This window comes from Pholis gunnellus (assembly GCF_910591455.1).
Source record: "Pholis gunnellus genome assembly, chromosome: 18".
Taxonomy (NCBI): Eukaryota; Metazoa; Chordata; class Actinopteri; order Perciformes; family Pholidae; genus Pholis; species Pholis gunnellus.
This window is the reverse complement of record NC_136545.1, coordinates 1,825,297-1,845,480: the sequence shown is the minus strand read 5'-3', so window position 1 is coordinate 1,845,480 and position 20,184 is coordinate 1,825,297. Positions and strand designations below refer to the sequence as shown.

At 43.3% G+C, this 20,184-nt stretch overlaps 1 protein-coding gene across 4 annotated transcripts in view; it reads left to right on the top strand.

The window, feature by feature from the left end:
• ythdc2 (YTH domain containing 2) overlaps positions 1 to 19,769 on the top strand; it is a 32,656-nt gene extending 12,887 nt beyond the window's left edge. For 2 of the 4 annotated variants that reach the window (XM_079179606.1, XM_079179609.1), the window contains 23 exons: positions 78 to 185; positions 302 to 438; positions 1,797 to 1,932; positions 2,610 to 2,736; positions 2,949 to 3,014; positions 3,392 to 3,570; positions 3,739 to 3,835; positions 4,150 to 4,237; positions 4,404 to 4,484; positions 4,598 to 4,680; positions 4,791 to 4,896; positions 5,585 to 5,704; positions 5,835 to 6,107; positions 7,508 to 7,634; positions 8,810 to 9,015; positions 9,483 to 9,672; positions 11,010 to 11,101; positions 12,922 to 13,041; positions 14,020 to 14,171; positions 15,330 to 15,504; positions 17,176 to 17,385; positions 17,522 to 17,704; positions 19,056 to 19,769. In XM_079179606.1, coding sequence (XP_079035732.1) covers positions 78 to 185; positions 302 to 438; positions 1,797 to 1,932; positions 2,610 to 2,736; positions 2,949 to 3,014; positions 3,392 to 3,570; positions 3,739 to 3,835; positions 4,150 to 4,237; positions 4,404 to 4,484; positions 4,598 to 4,680; positions 4,791 to 4,896; positions 5,585 to 5,704; positions 5,835 to 6,107; positions 7,508 to 7,634; positions 8,810 to 9,015; positions 9,483 to 9,672; positions 11,010 to 11,101; positions 12,922 to 13,041; positions 14,020 to 14,171; positions 15,330 to 15,504; positions 17,176 to 17,385; positions 17,522 to 17,704; positions 19,056 to 19,127 — 3,128 coding nt within the window. In that variant the 3' untranslated portion in view covers positions 19,128 to 19,769. The remainder of the gene's footprint in view (positions 1 to 77; positions 186 to 301; positions 439 to 1,796; positions 1,933 to 2,609; positions 2,737 to 2,948; positions 3,015 to 3,391; positions 3,571 to 3,738; positions 3,836 to 4,149; positions 4,238 to 4,403; positions 4,485 to 4,597; positions 4,681 to 4,790; positions 4,897 to 5,584; positions 5,705 to 5,834; positions 6,108 to 7,507; positions 7,635 to 8,809; positions 9,016 to 9,482; positions 9,673 to 11,009; positions 11,102 to 12,921; positions 13,042 to 14,019; positions 14,172 to 15,329; positions 15,505 to 17,175; positions 17,386 to 17,521; positions 17,705 to 19,055) is intronic. The other 2 variants (XM_079179607.1, XM_079179608.1) reach the window with 2 other exon arrangements.
• Positions 19,770 to 20,184: the final 415 nt, after the last annotated feature.

The following is a 20,184-nucleotide window of genomic DNA, read 5'->3' as shown; positions in this document are numbered from 1 at the left end:
GAGTGTTATCTGTGTATGTGGAATTTGGCATTCATTATTTAATTATGAATAAATTAAGAGTTTTGTTTTATGTTTAGTCATAGGAAGACAGTTCGAAGTGAAGGAATTCTTTCTGGAAGACATTTTGATGCTGACAGGCTTTAACAATAAGGACATGAAGAAATACAAAGAAGAGACACAGAGAAGTATGAAGCTTTTATTAATTAGTCCACAGAATCAGACTGCATATATAAAATGCATTATAGCCTTCCATCTGGCTTTGTCTTAATCTCCTCTGTGTATCACATGCCCTGGTTCTCAGAGGAGAAGAAGCAGAAGTGTTTGACGGAGTGGTGTAAGGCAGTAGAGGAGGAGAAACAGAGGACCCCTGTGTCTGCCCTGGGCTTCCTCCAGGACAGCAGCTCCGTGGACAGAGGGGACTGCACCTTCAACAAGCTGGTAAACCAACACAATCTCATACACACCACTCTATGCACTGCTTCAGTGGGACAGATCAAGTCCAGTCTCGTTATCAATGTAGGTACAAGAAAACAATGTAAGTGCCATACTCACTAAATGTGGGGCCTCTGCTATCTGATGTAGCAGCACTACTCGTTTTCCCTGAAGCTGAGTTTACTATTATATTTCATAATATAAATGTAATAATTTCACTAGTGGAGCCTGCACGACAGCCTGAACTCCTCACTCAGACAGGAAGTTCAGACAGGAAAGATGAGTTAGGTTTGGGTCCACAGTAAGTGAGGATTATAGTCATTGAGCAACAAGCTTTAAATGCTAGGAAATGCTTTAAATGCTGATTGAATAAGACTGAAAGCGTTTCTGCAACGAGACGGACGGGGTTTGCAGATGTAGTCATAGGCTGTAAATAGAAACAATTAGCTGGGGTTCTGGAGTTAGACAGCTAAACATTCATAATATGGTAAATCAGGGACCTAAAAAGTCAATGCACTCACATCACATAACATCTCATTTATTAAAAAAAAGCTTGAGGGATTGTTGGGGAGTGTTTGAGGAGGCAATTGGCAGCAGAGGGCTGCCGTAAAGCTCCCGGGGGGCAACTTGGGGTTCAGCATCTCGTTTAAGGACACTTGGTAAAACGGACAGTAGGAGCCAGGGATCAAATTGGTAACATTGTGGTTAAAGGACGACCCGCTTTATTAGTAGTACTTTTTGCCATCAGAATATCCAAAACAGCTGTGACAGTTTGAGTGAGCATGTGAGGAGTTTTACTGCTGTGTCAGTATACTATGACCAAGCGCCCCAGGCCGGTTTCTGATGAGCTAGTCAGCAGGCTAGGTGGCTAAGAAGGCAGCGGTCACAGCCCACAGGGCTAACTGCACCGTGACGGCGAGGCTGTCCGCGGTAATACCTCCTAGCAATGGATGCCAGAGGTTGAAGAGTTGGGGTGTCTATCTACGGCCGTGTGGGTATAGGCAGTGAGGGCTAGTTTGGCTATTGGTGGCTGACTATAGTGTAGCAGGTATGTAATCTTAAACTGTGTCACAGGTGATAAACTGACAAACTCACAAGGTGAAAATCAACAAGACTAAGACTAATACAGCTTGTAAAAACAACTATAAATCAGGTTAGGTTACAAGTAACCTTTACCTCAACAGAAATGAAGTCCCAGATGGAGAAGCCAGTTTTTAGTTTTTTATTATTAAGGCCTACAACAGCTTTAACAGCTTTATCTAGTAAGTGTTTCATCCAAACAAGTTATGTTGAGTGTGGGTGTGTTGTGTTAGACTGTTGATGCTTGGCACCCGGTTGAGTCGGTGTACTATTTTGTGTCACAGGCTGAGAATGACACAGAACAGCTGGAGCCATGGCTGCTGAAGGAGATGGACTCATGCATTTCCAACATTTTCCTCAATGAAGACCAGGATGCTTTTATTCAGCTCTTCAACCTCATCCTCTATGAAAGTGTAAACGGTACGACTCTCAGAGCTGATCTCTGCTCTCACTCACCTTTCTGAAATCACTCATGCATTACGCAGTTTTGTAAATGTGCCATTTAAATGCTATTAGAATCATTTTGCACATGGTACTATGGAGATACAAATTCCTGTGGATGATGTATATCCATGTGATACACATCTGTGGTTTCTTACACCCCTCATATCATGTACCTTTTATTTGTCAGGTGTATATAATTCACTGGATTAGACATTCCTCTCTGTTTTTTGTTTTTTTTATATCCATCAATAGTTTTTTAGCTGAATTTCCAGAAACTTCTACATTATGATGTACTATAGATATTTCAAGATAAGCTTACTTTTATTGCCCATAACTGCTGGCAGCGAATAACTCCCCAACGCAACTTGTTGAGGTATTAGTGTGTGTATTTCAGAATTTTGGCTAGCTGTTTTCCCCTGCTTCCAGTCTTTATGCTAAGCTAGGCTAATCCGTCCAGCTTCATATTTACCTCACAGACATGATATGGTATTGATCTTCTCCTCTATCTCTCAGCACAAAACATCTGCAAAAAAGTGCTTTCCCAAAATGTTGAGTTGATAATATTGAAGTGCTGGCCCTGTGCTGTCCTGAGTCTAGTGTAAAATGAATGGATATATGAAGATATGAAGGCTCATATTGTTTTCTTTACCTAGTGGACTATAGGCACAGTGACACAGGGGCCTCTCCTCTGATGGTGGCAGCAGCTCAAGGGTTCCTCACACAGATGGAGCAGCTGCTCAGCATGGGGGCAGACATCAACATGAAGGCATCCAATGGCTGGTAGGACGTCCATGTTGTCTCCCAGCTGATGTTAGGCCGCTATGTTAAATGACGTGACGTTTACTGTGAGTCAGGACCATTGTTATTAGTGTTCCTCTCATTGTCCATGGACATGAAGGAGCCAGGAGTACATGTACTGTACATACCACATTGTATTGTTTTAATATTCCTCCAAGCTGTTGCATTGAGTGTCAGTGTTCATCTCATTTCAGGACAGCCTTAGACTTTGCCAAACACTTCCAGCAGACAGATGCTATGGATCTACTCAAATCTTCCATGTGAGTGTAATGTTGACCACGATGTGCAAAACTAAACTCTTCTAAAAAGGGGAAAATTAGTAATCAGTTTCTTTTTTTGGCTAAAGAGAGGCAGTGTTAATAGCACGTATTTGGTGTTTCAGAAAGAGTTTCTGGAATGTTGAGTGTAAAAATGCATAATTCTCAATATATTAAACATACATTTGGAATAGCTGATTTTCCCTTTGCTGCAGTGGCATTTGTGGTTATATGAAAATGAATCTCCATGAAATGTGTAATGGTCAGCCCATCTGCCCCCAGTCACTTTTGCACAGTCCCTAAAGAAGCTACACATAACGTAAAGGCTTGTCTGAATTGAAATGGGGTTTGAGAAGGTTTTATAAATGCGTACTGTGCAGTCCTCTGGGAGAGGTGAGCAGCCCGGATGAGTCCACTCTGATGCAGTGTGGCAGTGCAGAGCTGAGCCCCGAAGAGCAGGAGCTGCTCAAGCTGTACCACCACAGCTTTGACGATGAGCGGGTGGACCTGGACCTCATCATGGATCTGCTGCACAACATCTGCTCCACCACCAGTGATGGTGAGCCTCAGCACTTCATTTGAACACCATAGCTGTTTACTGTATGATTCTCACTACCGAGTCGAACCGTTGCCTGGCGAACGTGACTATTAATCACAGACGGATTCAGGGAACACGGATGATATTTCAGGATTATTACAATCTGAGCTTTTATCTGTTGGTCTTCAGGTGCTGTCCTGATTTTTCTTCCTGGATATGATGAGATTGTGACACTCAGGGACCGCATCCTGTATGACGATAAGAGATTCTCCACCCACTGTGAAAGGTGAAACATATCCTTTCCATAAGAAGAATGGAAGACATTTGAACATCATGCAACATCTATAGGATTCTATGTTTTTAGATATGTTGACTTGAAGTCATGATAAGTTAGAGATGTTCTTAATGGTATTGTAATATTCAGATAAATACAGGATTCTTAAAATATATGATCAACAAAATATTGTACGTATAGATGTAGACGTGGTCCTGGATTCATCTGGGCCTTATTGCCATGTGTTGAGTTGATTGTGTTGAGCATAGTATAGCACAGCAGCATATTATGTAGTGTGTCTTTGACGGAGGTGTGTCCTCTCTCAGGTACCAGGTGTTCACTCTACATTCAGACATGCAGACTCTGGATCAGAAGAGAGCCATGAAGAACACTCCACCTGGTATCAGGAAAATAGTGAGTCACCGGTGTCACTCAGGACACCCAAAGCTGCATCCTGTCTACACTACGACTAGTAGCTGGTGACCAGTAGGGTTTGCCCTTCGGATGGAACTTTACAGGAAATTTGTAGGATACTAACTCACTATCAGACTAAAGTGTTAAATGTTTTTTTTCCTTTCAGATTCTTTCTACTAACATTGCTGAGACGAGCATCACTATCAACGATGTGATCTTCGTCATTGATTCAGGAAAGGTCAAAGAGGTACACTCACTGGAATTGGATTTACAAAACAAGAGTAAAATGAGGTCTAACAACAACTAAAAGTTCACACTTGGTGGTTGGTAATGAACTCCTAAATGTTTTTCCTGTTGTAGAAGTCCTTTGATACCCTCAGTCATGTCTCCATGTTAAAGACGGTTTGGATCTCCAAAGCCAGCGCTTTGCAAAGGAAGGGAAGGTAACCAACAATGTCCACGCTCTTGATCTTATATCTGATCTCATACAGACTCGATGTCTGCTCTTAATGTCGGTGTTAAAGAATCTACTGAATGTGTGACCCGTCCACAGAGCCGGCCGCTGCAGACCAGGGATTTGCTTCCGCCTCTTCAGTCGACTCAGGTTCAACAACATGCTGGAATTCCAGGTTCCACAGCTGCTACGGATGCCACTGCAGGTAGCAACGCACACGCACACACGCGCACACACACACCCTTCATAGCCTGTTACATGTGTAAGTACTTGATTTCAAGACATTCTTCACTGCAAGCGTTTTAAGATTTACACTCAGTTTTTCCACAAAATGAATGCTCTGCTTAGTGTTCATCATTAACTGCTATTATTATTAATATTATTATTATTATTATTATTATTATTATTATTATCATTCTATTACATTCACTGCCTCTATTATTAATTTGTTTTCAATTCAATTTAGCGTTATTCGCATGAACAAAAATATGTTGTAAAAGCATTTTACAGAATACACATATTACATATTAAATACACAGGATTCATATGCAGGTTATACTGATACAGTCCAATATATTATATGAAATATATTATACAGTTTAATAGAGTTACTTCATTTTGTGGATCTATTAGTGGCTGCGTTTCTCAGGCTGTGGCAGGCAGATACATATTCAGCTGCCAGAGGAGCTGCTGTCCATTCACCAACTGACAGTTTCTCCTCTGGGCTTAACACGACAAAGTTTGATATTTTCTTTGTTATTATTGGAGGATTCTCATAGAATTAAGTAGATCTTGATGAGCACCAACACAGACCTACTTAGAATGCAGTAGCCTTAGTAATGGGCTGTCATAGTTCTAATATGTCATGTTGTGTGTGTGTGTGTGTGTGTAAGGAACTGTGTCTGCAGACCAAACTGCTGGCCCCCTCCTCCTGTCCAGTAGCTGAGTTCTTGTCCAAAGCTCCACAGCCTCCTGCTGCACATGCCATCAGGAACGCTGTGCAGATGCTAAAGGTAAGAAATACTACTATGTACCTCAATTATTCCTGATCTCTGACACAAGCAACTACACGAACACATACAAGCTTACACATCCACATTCAGTATTACAGTTGGTATCGATACATACCACCGTTCTCTGCAGACAATAGATGCTATGGACCAGTATGAAGACCTGACTGATCTGGGCTACCACCTGGCTGATCTCCCCGTGGATCCCCACTTGGGCAAGATGGTGCTGTGCGCTGTGGTGCTCAAGTGTCTGGACCCCATTCTAACCATTGCCTGTACACTGGCCTACCGAGACCCTTTCATCCTTCCTGCTCAGGGATCTCAGAAAAGAGCTGCACTACACAACCGCAAATGTTTCACCTCCACCTCCTTCAGCGACCACATGGCCCTGCTGAGAGCCTTCCAGGTAGGTGGGGGATGAATATGGGAAGCCCTTGATTTGAGGGGAGATGTAAAGGGATGCTTCCTGTAATCTTATCTTTTTTATCTCCTGTGAAATACATTCTAGTTTTACCTCCTCAGGTCTCTATGAACTGAAAACACAACATGCCTGATTATTGTTTAGTTAAACTGCTCATACATTATTGCTGTGGTTTAGAGGGAGCAGCAACTTGTTATCTACCCATTAGCAGGCTGCTTTTTTCAAAACAAGATGGGCAATAGGATAACTGCTGCTGGATATCTGGGCCTTTTACACAGTTTGAGACAGGGGGGATGGGCGATATGGCCAAAATCTTCTATCACCGTATATGTCATTTTAGATGACGATACAGTAGTTGTTCTGTAAATTCAATTAAGAAATGGTTTAAAATAATCATACCGTACTTCATCACATTTGATTAATTTTTACTTTTCTTTAGAACTTCAATACAAACAAGAACAACTGACTCACATGAGACAAAGCTTGAGTTAAAAACAACAGAGTCAAAACAGTAAAACCCAAATACTTTCAAAATTGAAGCTTTTAGGTTTCTTGAGAATAATAATTTCAAGTGTAACAGATTTCTAAGATTAACAGACGTATATAAATACCAGCCTGACTTTAGTCAGTGCAATATAAGAATCACACACATTTGTATCACGGGAGAATAGCTACTGCGGTTGAAGCGGTATTGCCAAATATCTACTGTTAGACTCATTTCTACTGTCACACGGTATATATCATATCACCCAACCCTAGTTTGCCTAGTTTTTTTCCCACTTAAAGGACCAGTGTGTAGGATTTATTCGTATCTAGCCGTGCAGTATAGTGCAGATCTCTGCCAGCTGGTGGTGGAGAAGTACAGCGTTGTTTGTTTAGCGCAACACAACTCCATGGCTGGAAAACAAACAATGGAAGAGTTGGATATTGGACAGATCGCTGTGAGCTCTGCAAAGTATAACTTCAGCTTCTCTCGGGTGCGCTCTGTCTGGGGGCAGTTACAACGACCCAGTAATTGTTTTGGGATTGCTTGTGACGGCCCTACAGTCCACCAGTCACAAAATCTATCTGTGCACTGTTGATGAATCAGAATTGTTTTAACTTTAAAGTATCCAATGAATGAAAGTAGCACCACTGCAAACCTCTGTCTGTCTGTCTCATGATGATTTAAAGAAGAAGAAAAAATCTGGGAAATATCAACAAGTCACACTGGTGCTCCTAGTTATATTTAGGAGCATATATATATATATATATATATATATATGTGACATAATGGTCGCAGTCTAGTCTAGAGTATTGTTATTAAGTGACAATTTATCATGATGCACATATAAATTGATATTCCCCAGCTGAATGGAGTTCATGTTTGTCCTGTGTGGTGTCAGGCATGGCAGAAGGCCCGCAGTGAAGGCTGGGAGAGATCCTTCTGTGAGAAGAACTTCCTGTCCCAGGCCACCATGGACATGATACTCGGCATGAGGACACAGCTGCTGGGACAGCTCCGAGCCATCGGTCCGTTCCACTTTCATTTTCGTTTTATATTCCCCCGCCATCACCAGACTGCCTGTTATCCACTTAACATCCATTGTGTGTCTATATCGCTTTGTACAGTAAAGCATGTGGCGGAGACAGAGACTTCATGGTGCGTTCAGGTTCACCTCGTAAACTCAAGCTGTTGTTGTAAACCAGGGGTCCCCAAACTTTTTCCTGTGAGGGCCACATCACTGAACATATCGTTTGACCTAGGGCCGCCGCACGATTATGGGGGGGGGGGTGCATTGTGCGCGCGGATCGGGGCGGAACACCGCCGTGCGCGATACAGAGAGCAGGGGACTTGAAAACGCGCGACCATGTAGTGACAGACATGACATGCCGGCCTGTAAATAAATTAAGCACAAGTACTCGTCCTTCAAGCTCCCGTCTCTCTGCTCTTTTACTTCTTCTACTCTTCTACTTCTACAGGGTGCGCGCATGACAGCTCTCATCTCGTTCGCCCCCTGGTGGTTGGCTGATTCAGGAAGCGTTTGATTTGATATGTAGCAGAGCACGTATTTTAAACGTTAATATCGCAGACGATCATGCTCATTTAATCGTGGCAGCCAAAATCGTGATCGCAATTAAAATTCGATTAATTGTGCAGACTGAAAAAAAATCATAATGCGTCTCTGGTATTGTTCAGGGGGCCGGACCAAATGTGGAGGCGGGCCGCATCCGGCCCGCGGGCCGTAGTTTGGGGACCACTGTTGTAAACCCTCCTGCCATCTTATTTTTGTTGTTTAACAGTTTTTCCCAACTTACTGGTGAAATAAGTTATTGTTATCATATATTAAATACATCATTTAAATGTCAGCACACGCTATGTGTTACGTTCCTAAAACATGCACCCTTGAAACCACGTAGCCTCTCATTTTAAAGAAGAAAATGACAGTTGTCAGGAAATAAAACCAATGATCTTTGATCTTTATGAAAATAGTCTAACGATGGCATAGATCCAAAACAAATCGGGACATTTAAATCGAAAGTTCGAATCGATTGGAGAATTGTGGCCCCTACTCCCAGTAAATATTTCCCGTCATATAAAAGTACAAACATGGACTTTGAAGGAAGAAAACACATTTGTTATTGAAGTAGTTTTTGTCGCATGCTTCAATGAAGACTGGATTTAAAGCGGCCTGTTTGTTTCCCAGGTTTCGTGCGAGCCCGCGGGGGCAGTGACATCCGGGATGTGAATCTGAACTCTGAGAACTGGGCTGTGGTGAAGGCAGCCCTGATGGCTGGCATGTATCCAAACCTGGTCAATATCAACCAGGAGACCTCCCTGCTCTCCAGTAACCGGGAGAAGAAGGTCCACTTTCATCCCACATCTATCCTGAGCCAGTCCCAGTTCAAGGAGGTAGGGGAACAAATGATTTCATGAATACGTAATCCTGTCTTTACATTGTGGTCTCATTGAGGTCCAGAGGTGTCAGAGCTTTACCAGACCTGCAGAATCCATGCCTAGTTATTACACACATTATGAACACATATCTTGTCAAAACATTCTGTAGAGAAAGAAAGGACACGGATATAATCCTTTCAGCATTTTGGTTTCTAGCTTTTTAAAAGAGTCAAATCCATGTAGGTTTGTCCTCTGAAGCCACACAGTTAGTGAGCCACAGAGGAGGGAGCTGCATGTACACATGGATCCCCTGCAACTATGGCTTGGTGCATATTTTCTTTACTTTCATGCACATTGGATGAAGTGGATTTTCTCTGCAGCCCCTATACACAGCACCGACAGACGGATTAACAGACAAAAGGTTTTAGTTGTGTTACTGTGTGTGTGTGTGTGTGTGTGTGTGTGTGTGTGTCTGTGTTTAGAACAGCCCAGCTAAATTGGCCCAGGCCCTTCCCACAGACTGGTTGATCTATGACGAGATGAGCCGAGGCCACAGGATGGCCAGTGTCCGCTGTTGCTCCATCATGACTGCCATCACTGTGGCTATATTTGGAGGGTGTGCCAAACTACCCAGCTCTGCACTGCTGGAACCTGCTTCACAGACAGCTACTGGTAAACAGACAATTCAAATCTCATGAATATTTATTTAAGTATGGCGATGTCTGTCTGTCTGTTCAAAGCTGTTTTCCACAGCAAGATATTTTGACTATTAGTCAGATTGCCATGAAATCAGTATGGTTCCTGATGTCACCTTAACACTGCGGGCCAGTGTGCACTGTGAATATTTGGCAAAAAGCTTTCCGTCCTAAGCTCTACATTGAGATTCTGTCCACAAACTAATGGCTGACAAGGCACAGCCCTGGTTGCACCAAACACTGGTTGAGAACATGCTTAACTTCCTACCAAAAAGAAGGACACAGACCAATGATGACTCATAGAGTCCGCCTCAGCATCCCCAACAAAGTACCCTGAGGGACGTGGACACAAGCCTTCTCCAAGTCCACTAACCACATGCAGGCTGACGATGAGCAAACTCTCATGACGTCTCCAGAAGTGAAACCGTTCCACTCTTCCATGACCAGGACAGAATCTGCACTCTTCCTCCTGAATCGGCACAGCCGTTCAAAAGTTTGTGGTCACCTGATATATTAATGTTTTCTTCTTTCCTTCAAAAATGACTGTTTTAACTGAGATTTTAAAAACCCCTGTATAATTTAGACACCAAATGTTTTATTTACATTTGAAATAGTTTTGTCCCCAAAAGAAGAAGAGTGAAACGACTCAAACGTCCATCCAGTGGAGTTCCTCAGTGTCACATGACAGGAGAATCCTGTTAAAGTTGATATTAAATGTGTTTATTATTGAACTGTAAATATTGAGTGAGGAGGTTTAAACTGTTCGTTCATCTGATGTTCCAACAGTGCTAACCCTTCACTAGCCTTCTGTTGCTATGGTGAAGTCTGAAGAAGAGCTTTACTAAAGTTCATTCCAGCCTGTTCATTTATTAGTAAAGAGACTTTCTACAAGACAAAGTTATCAGAGATCATTCAGACACACACTTGGCCAATAAAGCTGATTCTGATTTTGATAAGCTTTCCCGGGGGGCTCAGCATACTCTGATAACTGAATTGGGTGTAAAGCAAGTCATCCCAACACTATCCAGATACAGTCTCTCCCAGAGAGATGTAGAGGGGTCGTGCTTCCCTTCAGTCCTCCAAACATTGCTTCCTCCCGTAACAGTGGGATTTCTTTCACTATCCTCTGAGGCCAATGGAAAGGAGACATACCCTTCCCAAATTTCTCATGTCTTGACCATTATTAAAATAACTTTTGAAGACATTTAATGTTTGAAATGTCATGGCACTCTCTGCTGAGTGTTTAATGGCGGAGGTTGATTCAGAAGCCTTCCTGTTCACATTCGGTCTTTGTCTCCCTGCTCCTTCTTTCAGACAGTCCTCCGGTTGACCTCAGTGACAGTGAGACAGAGGACCTAGTTGAGATGAGGATAGATGAGTGGCTCATCTTTCAATTAGACAAAGAGGTGAGAGAACATCGCTGCTGACACCGACCTTTTCACCGTTTCCTAGTTTATGAATTTTGATGTGACTTTCCTCATACGGCAACATTTGTAGTGTGTTCTATGTCAGTGGTCCAAAACTTTTGGGCTTGTGAATCAATGTCTACTTTGCGACTCAGCAGTAAATATTACAAAGCTGTAAATGTAAATATGTTCATGACAGGATCCCTGACATTAGGAAATGGAAATGTTTTGGGTTCGCTCAGCCTCCCTTTACACACAGGATCACAGGATGGTTCTTGACAGGTTGAGACTAAGTCTTGGCCTATTTGACTCTGCTTATCAGTAGCAGTTGGTGATGGCATCTCTCATCTGCCTCAAGCGTCTGTTCAGTCTCTGGAAGCTGTAATCTATCAGTCATCTGTAAAAAGGGCCTGGAGCAGACTAACTGATTTGCAGCCTTTAATTGTGCAAACAGACCAACGTTTCAACACTTGACACAGGGACGTTTCAGCTTGTAGACAGCATGCGTGCTGCTGCACTTTATGAAGGATTTCACATTGGGGTCACAGCGTTGGGCTATTAAAGGCTTCAACTCATCAGCCTGCTCCAGTCCCACTTTCTTCTTGGTTTGCTGTCCTCGAGCTGAGAGGCTCCTGGTTCAGCTGCAACCCTCTGCATCTAAGAATTTAGAACTTGAACAATCATGCTTTGTACAATAAAGAAATGTTTTTCAAATATTAACATATTTTATAATTTGACTACAGAATTAGTGGGCTAACCAATGTCTACTGCGTGTTCCCGAAAGGAAGGCACACTGTATGTTGTATGTATGTTTGCTGTCTTTGCCCCAACATTTAGGAGTAGTTACTTTCTAACTTGTGATCATCCAAATCATACAATTTTGAAAACGTAACCCTCTGAACTTACAACACACATAAGACTAACCAAAGACCCAAATATAATCTCACTAGCCTCACCCTCACTGCTAAATCGTCTCAAAACCTTAATTACATCAGTTCAGACATTGGTTACAAAGGTACGATACATTAAATAGAGACATATAGCAAGTGGAGATGATGTAATTGACGTGGGTGTGTGATGAGGAATAAATCGGTCCAACTCGTTCTGGGTTTTCCTCACAACTTAAGAGAAGTCCCAACACCGAACCAGACAAACCCAAACCCACTTCTCCTCTCTCCTTTCTTAACCCTGAAACCTCCAGCTGCCTGAACAGCGCCGACTAGTGGCGATATCTGCTACCAGATCCTCAACTTAACATAACTGCAAACACTAGATATATGTAAAACAGGATGATAGATGGCAATTCAATAACACACTAAAGTCAGTCAGTCTATTCAAGCGTAACCTCTGCCATCCACACTGAAGTTCTTTACCCTTTATAAAATACTTCCTCCTCGTCTTATATGTATGCGAGGGAAAGTATTTTGATATGAGCCATAGTCTGTTGTTACCTTAATTAGTTCCTCATTTAGATTATTTTTCAGATCATTTCATTTGTGTGAGATCAAAATATATTTGTATCGTCAGCAAATTATACTTAATGTAGAATGCTAGAGAACCAAAATCCTTAACATCCAGTATGAGGCCGAGCGGCCCTGGGGGACCCGTATTTAATGCTTTTACTTTGAGATGTTTTAATGGAACATCACTACGTCTGCTATAAACAATTCCCTCCAATACTTTGGAGAAAGTAGGCGATATAGATAAAGGTTTCTCTTTTGTTAGGTCTACACTGTTGCTCTTGTTTGTTTCCGCCCCGCCTCCTTGACATTTTGTACTGAATCTACCGTTTAATCTCATGTTGTGTATCATGTTTTCAGGCTGCAGGACTGGTGTTTGAACTGAGGCAGAAGTGGCAAAATCTGTTCATCAAGAGGATCCGTTGTCCTTCAAAGCCTTGGTCTCAACAAGACGAGGCCATCATCCGAACCCTGGTTTCTGTATGTCACATTCTCTTTTCTTCCTCGTACTTTCACTTAACGACACCAACGTAAAGTCATGCTAGTGTATGTAAGTGTCAAATATTGCATGAGCAGCCTCAGACAAGTTGTCGTCGTCCTCTTCTTTTTAGAATATTATGGCTGTGTACAGTCGTACTATAGTCATGGCATTGGTTGATGTTGATGATGCAGCCACACGTTCAAACAATTGAGGATCTCTATGTTTTATTTATAGTGCTGTTAGGAAACCTTTCAATAATAATAATCATTTATGTCTTCATGTGCTCCTTCTAGCCTAAACTTGACGAATGGCTTCCTCACTTAATTGTTGTAATACATGTTAAAATAACCCAACAATCAATGTGTAAGTTGTATGTAATAAGAGAACAAAGGGTAACTCTTGTAATATGGATAAAGTGACAGATTGAAATATTGGTCAATATTACCGAAATGGTGCAGTTCCAGTGTTTTCCTGACTGAGGATGCATGTGACCCCGACTCAAACTCTGATCTCTGTGCCCTTTGCAAGTCTCTCTTATTATTACCTTGTTTGACGATTGACAGTCAGTCTATCTTTTCACCATCCACATGAGTAAAGCTGGATAGATCATGTTCGGACTTGACACGTATGTTAATGTGTGCACTTCATTCATGAGGTGGGGTGTCTGGATCTCCATCTGTTTGTTAAAATGACTGATATGTGGATAGAATACCTTTGGCAGTATAGTTTGCAGTATGGACACCAGGGTGCAGGTAACTGGCTCAGAAGATAGAGCGGGTCGTCCCTCAATCAGAAGACCTGCGGTTAGATCCCCATGTCGATGTGTCCTTGGGCAAGACACTTCACCCCAATTTGCTCCCGAAGGCTGTGCCATCAGTGTATGAATGGGTGAATGACATGTAGTGTAAAAAGTGATTTGAGTGATCAAAAGACTATACAAGTACAGTCCATTTACCATTTACCATGATGTTCCTCAGGTGCTCGCGGCAGAGGAACAAGCGGCAGGCCTGCAGCAGCCCACAGGGATTGGCCAGCGGCCCCGGCCCATGTCATCAGAGGATGGGCCCCAGGCTTCAGTGAAGAACTCCAAGAACAGCCCCCAACTACCCACCAACACCAGCAATGACAAGTATGAAGGATGGATGGATGATTGCAGGGTGATGTATTGTGGTGCTTGAAGATATTGACATGCGACTGTCATCTCTGGCAGGGCTGTAAAAAGACAGATAAGAGCAATCCTCTGCTTTCCTCATTCAGCGTTTGGTTATACTGTCACATTCTGAAGCAATTCTGCAGTGCCGCTCTATTGACACAGAAAGCAGAGTTCTCCCGCTCGTGGAGCCGTGCCTACATGTACCAGGATGCATTGCAGGCAAACTTGTGGCTCCCGGAGGGTCCGTGCAGGCCACATCCTCTTGCTTGGCTAATGCAGCCGCATCCTCGTCTTCTCTCCACTGCATTTCTTTGGCTGTATGCTCTGGCTCCAATATATATGGCCGAATATCTGAGTCAGCCAATCCAAGCCAAGAGAACAAGGGAGTTCTGTTTCTGAGCTCCATCTAGAGCACGCCCCCTGGCTACCCAGACTAGACTAGAAATCCAAGCTGAAAAAGCAGCCTGTAGTAATTCTTTGTATCCAACTGCATCACAGTCACATCATGCCCACGTCCATTTTCCTTTTTATAACGGCCTGAGGTCTCTATACTCCTGCTGTCTCAGTCTCCCGATCTGCACCTCATCACATTCCTTCCTTTACCTCTCCACTAAGCGGCCCGTCATGTCTCCATGCTCCTCCTTTGGCCATAGCTGATGCACAACTGCTGGGCGGTCTGAACAGCTCTGAGTTGAAAGTCAGAGATGAAGAGGTTGAGGAGGAAAGGAGCTACTGTGCTGCTCACTTCCTGTTCAGACACGGAGCCTCACATGAGGTCTGAGGTGGGCCAGGAACACCCGCTCCAGGACTTCCATGTTTTCAGATGTGAGGGTGGGAGTTTCATTGAGGGAGGCTGCCTGGAAAAAACACTATAGAAGCCAATTGGAATTTATCAGGCCAGAAAACGGGAAGATATCTTACTACAATATGATAAAACATCTACAGTATAACACCGTAGAAATCAGAACTAAAGGCTGCTCACTAATATAAGCCTGTTTCATTTGAAGGCCTGGTTCTCTCTGCGGTTTAGCTTAATAAACTCCCACACTGGTGTTTGATAATAATCGTTCATGTTATATTTTAACGTTTCACTTCATGCTCACACTACTGCTCTATTTTACCACTTCCCATCAGGTCTCGTAGGATGCCAGCAACCTGGAGCCTTCTACAGGGGAAAGGCCAGCACAGAGAGGAGGCCTCACTGCCCATCAAGCAGCTCTCTGATGAGCTTCACTCCTCCAGCAGCTCCTCCTGCTCTGTGACCCTGGACAGTCCCTCTTACAGCCCCTGTCCTTCCTCCTCAGGAAAGGTATCCACTGTCTGTCAGATGTTATAAACACACAAAGATTATACACAGAGAGGATTTAAAATGGGGAGGATCAACAATGCTCAACAAATGTGTTTTTATGTGAAAGGTGACAACTGTTCCAATCTGTGTTGTTTTTAGACCTTCACCACTTCCACCAGGCATAAGCCTGTGGGGAGATGATATATTCAGCTGTCTGTCTGTCTGTCCATGGCATACCACTGGACCCATCATCCTACAGCTCAGTATGCTCAAGGACCTTTCATGGTTGTAGTAATTCACATATATTTGATGGACTATTTTTTGGACTGCTGACTCCTCACTCCTCTTAACCGGCCACAAGTGTTTTGCATTTCTTGCTATCGGTCAGGCTACAAACAAGCCTTACCTAGTCTGTTGTGGGCCACATCTTGGCTTTCGTCAGGGCTCACTGACATCCATAAGAAAGTTTGGTTTCATTTGGAAGCGGAGCATCTGCAGACTAAATCCATACCGGACGTTCGGTAGGAGAAGAATAAATCCCTCTTTTTGTTTTCTTCCCTGCCATCTTGACTGTAAGGGAGCCGGGAGGGCCACCTGAGTGAGTGTGGACTCTTCCTGTTTGGGAGAGGAGAGGGAGAGACACCTGACTGAGATCTGCACTCTACCGTAGTGAGGGCACCTTCTACTTCCCAGTGTTGATGGAATTCATGGGGGGCAAAGTGTTGTGGCGAAGACAGTCTTCTTTCATACTACTACTAGAATTAGCTGGGGGCTTTAACAGAGAACTGCGTTTATTAATCAATTCTCTTGCGTAACAACGCCGGCCTCATGATGGACAGTTTGAAGCAAGCAGGGATGAGGAGTTGGCTACAGAGGCTTTTATTTTCAAACTTGCAGTCTTCAGACCCAACACTGACTCTATTTACAGGAGTCAATATCAGACTTCACACTGCTACCTCTGGAGACAATACAGACCGTACCATATTGGCCTTTCAAAGCACTTTAACACTACATTCATACACTGATGGCACAGCACTCGGGAGCAATTTGGGGTTAAGTGTCTTGCCCAAGGACACATCGACATGGACTAGAGGAGCTGGGGATCGAACTGCCGATCCTCAGTAGAACGATACCCCCCACCAAATGGAAACACATGCTGGTATGAGACCAGTGGAGTTCCCCTTTAGTGAGGGTTTGTCTGCTGCTACAAGGTTCTCCCCAGCAGAATAACAGTTCAACCTGTACTTCAAATTCTGTAGCTTTCACTTCACCATTGCTTCAATAACTCAGCTTAAGATGGCTTTTAGTGCATTTTATTTAAATCTGCTTAATTGCAGCGTGATCAACATGATCAGTGTCTCCCTAAACTGAAAACATCCGGCAGTTTGTTTTGGGCTTAGTAAACAATCCCGACTGCTTGTCCCCTTAAAGTGAGCATCATCCTGGAACATCCTGAACTCACCACTTCATGAACCACTTTGTCAGCCGTTTGTGGACAGCTGAAGCGGCCAGAGGAGGTCTCCGAGACCATGGCCAAAAACTTGTGACGATGTAGTGGTGAATCCTCTGTAGAGCATCTCATGTCACCCCGAGAGCCTTCAGTGTTTGGATGGACATGTTTCATTGTACTAGTTACTGTCTCATCAATAGATCGTTCTTTGTCGAGTGAGCTATGCTGTGGTTTTCCTCTAGCAGACCTCAAAGCCACCGTCCCCCCAGCTGGTCTTCTCTTCAGTGCGGTACTTCATCATGAAGAGCAGCAATGTGAGGAACATAGACATTTCTCAGCAGAAAGGTATCTGGTCCACCACACCAAGCAATGAGACCAAACTCACCAAGGCCTTCCTGGAGAAGAACACTATCATCCTCATCTTCTCTGTTCAGGGCTCTGGACACTTCCAGGTAACACTCTGACCAATGCTGCATGCACTTCAGTTTCTATGAATAGAGCTCAGACGTGTGCCAGAATCTTAACCCCACTATCAATATGGATCTTTAAAAGAAAAACAGAAGTGCTGCATTTTGTCTTTTTTCACAGGGCTACGCCCGCATGACGTCAGTCGTCAGTCAGGAGAGCTGCCAGGACTGGGGCTTCATGGGACTCGGAGGGGTTTTCAGTGTTGAGTGGATCCACAAGGAGAGTCTTCCCTTCCAGTGCTCCCAGCACATCCTCAACCCATGGAACGACAACAAGAAGGTCCAGATCAGCAGGGACGGACAGGTGAGAGGACGGTGCTGCTGGTCTACATACAAGTCACAAAGCGACAGTCCCAACCAACAATGCACATTTAACATCACACACACATATGTAGAATAGGACTGAAACTGTCAAAACTATGCTTGACAAGAACAGTATAAAATGGTCAGAGCACATTTGTATTTGTTCAGGGTGATGATTGCAGAAGGAATTCCAGATTGTTTGTCGATATTTGTACAGGTCTTACTAGCGTCGACCTGGTGGCTGTAGCTGTTAGGACCGGTGAGAGGGCTGAAAGAGGTCCGGCTTGATCACGGAGTGTACTGCTCTTTGAGCTGAACCTAGTTCTGCTATTTCATAGAGGCTGTTTCACTGTGCCAACGTGAATCATGTGAGGCCTCCCAGTGGCATCCTGCTCCCAGCAGAGCAGCACTTGTAAACATCATGTCAGGGTTCTAGCAGTTGACGTAGGTGCAGCCTACATGCATTATAAAAACAAGTAATATCATGAAGGAATGTGAGTAAAACGGAGCCCTACGAGGTGCTGCACAAACTGAACGGCAGAAAGTCGGATCATCTTAAATAAGTAGAACTTGTGAAAACAACAGGAACAGATGCGTGTAGAGTCTTGTCCTGGTTCCAGATTATTCAGCTGTGTGTCGGGACTCTTTTATCCGTCACGGGTGCCGAAAACACTTCCTCAGAGAGGATACACCGGTGTTTCCTCAGCTCCTTGGGCAAGCTTCCTCGATCCTCGAGATGGATTTCCCGAGGAGTCGAGGAGTCGAGGAGTCGAGGAGGCACAGAATAAATCGTGACCTGAGAAAGACCCTCTGCTCCATCCAGACAATCACATGATTTCCTGGTTTCGTTGAGCTGTTGCTGTTGTATATTTGGGCTGTGACTAATGATCTTTTTACTTATGAATAATCTATCAGTTATTTTATTTCTTACGATTGATCACTTTTCAATGTCTGAAACAGAAAATGGGGATGTCAAAGATGAAGGTGATGTTTCATCCAACCGACCGACTAAGAGACGGAGATATTTCATTTCAAATGAGTTAAAACAGGGAAACATTTCACTTTTGGTGTGTTTGCTTGATAATTGACCAAAACAATGAATTGATCAATCAAATTGTTGCTAATTTCATTTCAGTTTGAATGTATGTGTTTCTACAGTCTGCTTCATGTTTCTCCTCAAACACTTTAATGAAGATTTGCCAATGATAGTGAGTGGAAAGGTCCCATTCAGCTGCTCAGTAGAACATACCACATGTTGGTACTGTTATGTTTTTGCCAGTGGATGATGCACTGCCTTTGCTTTTGGAATATCATTGCTGCATTTTGTCCATCTTTATTTTTGTCTCATGCAGGAGCTGGAGCCCCAAGCAGGCAGCCAGCTGTTGTCACTGTGGGAGAGAATCTCTGGGAATCCAGACCAATAAGAGGTAGCAGCAGAACACCACAAGCATCTGGCTCAAACTACATGCATACATTGTATATCGATAGAAACGTGTATTTTTCTATCAGATCTAGTAGATATTAAATGTTTTACTTCTATTTTTCCTTGAACAGTACAAGGACTGCACTACCGGTTAAGTTGAAATGACGGGACAATGGAAGAGGGACTGATTCATTGTTGTCTCTTGTTTCTGTGTTTTATTTAATAAGTTCTCATTCAGGTTTTATTCATTCTGGTACTCATGTTCTTATCAAACAATATGTTCATAATAAAATGTCTGGATGTTCTTAGAGGTCTGACGTGAATTAGAAGGGATGAAACATGTTTACTATGGAGGAAGACAGAAGCTACTACAGTTCTTTCAGGTTTTAGTAATGATGGTGTTGAGCGTGACATGTGTCCACTCTCCAGTTAGAGAGAAACATGTTGTGTGTCAAAGCTTCTCTCTGATGACGTTGCAGGGCCTCAGGAGACTATTGGTTTGACTCATTTTAACACTTTTTTCCTGAATGAGGACAGAAGAAATCTTAATATTTGTTGTTTGCATTTGAATTGTTCATTTTTGCTGCTGTATGAGGAAACGTGAACTTTGCTGTGAGTTCAGGCATCCTCGTGATTGTTAATGGGTTGACAAAATAAACAGCGATTTCATCTTAAAGCCGTCAGTGTGGTTTCCTCTAAAAGAAGAAGCAGCAAGCAGCTGATAGAAACTTTGATACGTTCAATACATCAACATTCATCCCCTTTGGCTTCATAAGAAAAGAAACCTATATTCTATATGGAGGGTGGAGGATGAATTAAGGAGTCTCACAGCCAGAGGAAAGAAGCTGTTCTGAAGTCTGGTGGTTCATCAGCTGATACTTCTGTATCTCTCTCCAGACAGCAGCAGGTGAACAGGTTGTGTCTTTAATATCCTGTGAGCTCTTCTCAGTATCACAACCAACCCAGTCGGTTGGTTGTGGGCTCTCTAGATCAGAACACATTCAACAAGCCATTCAGATTTGGCTCTCCTTCCTCATTAGAATACACCGCCCACAGGA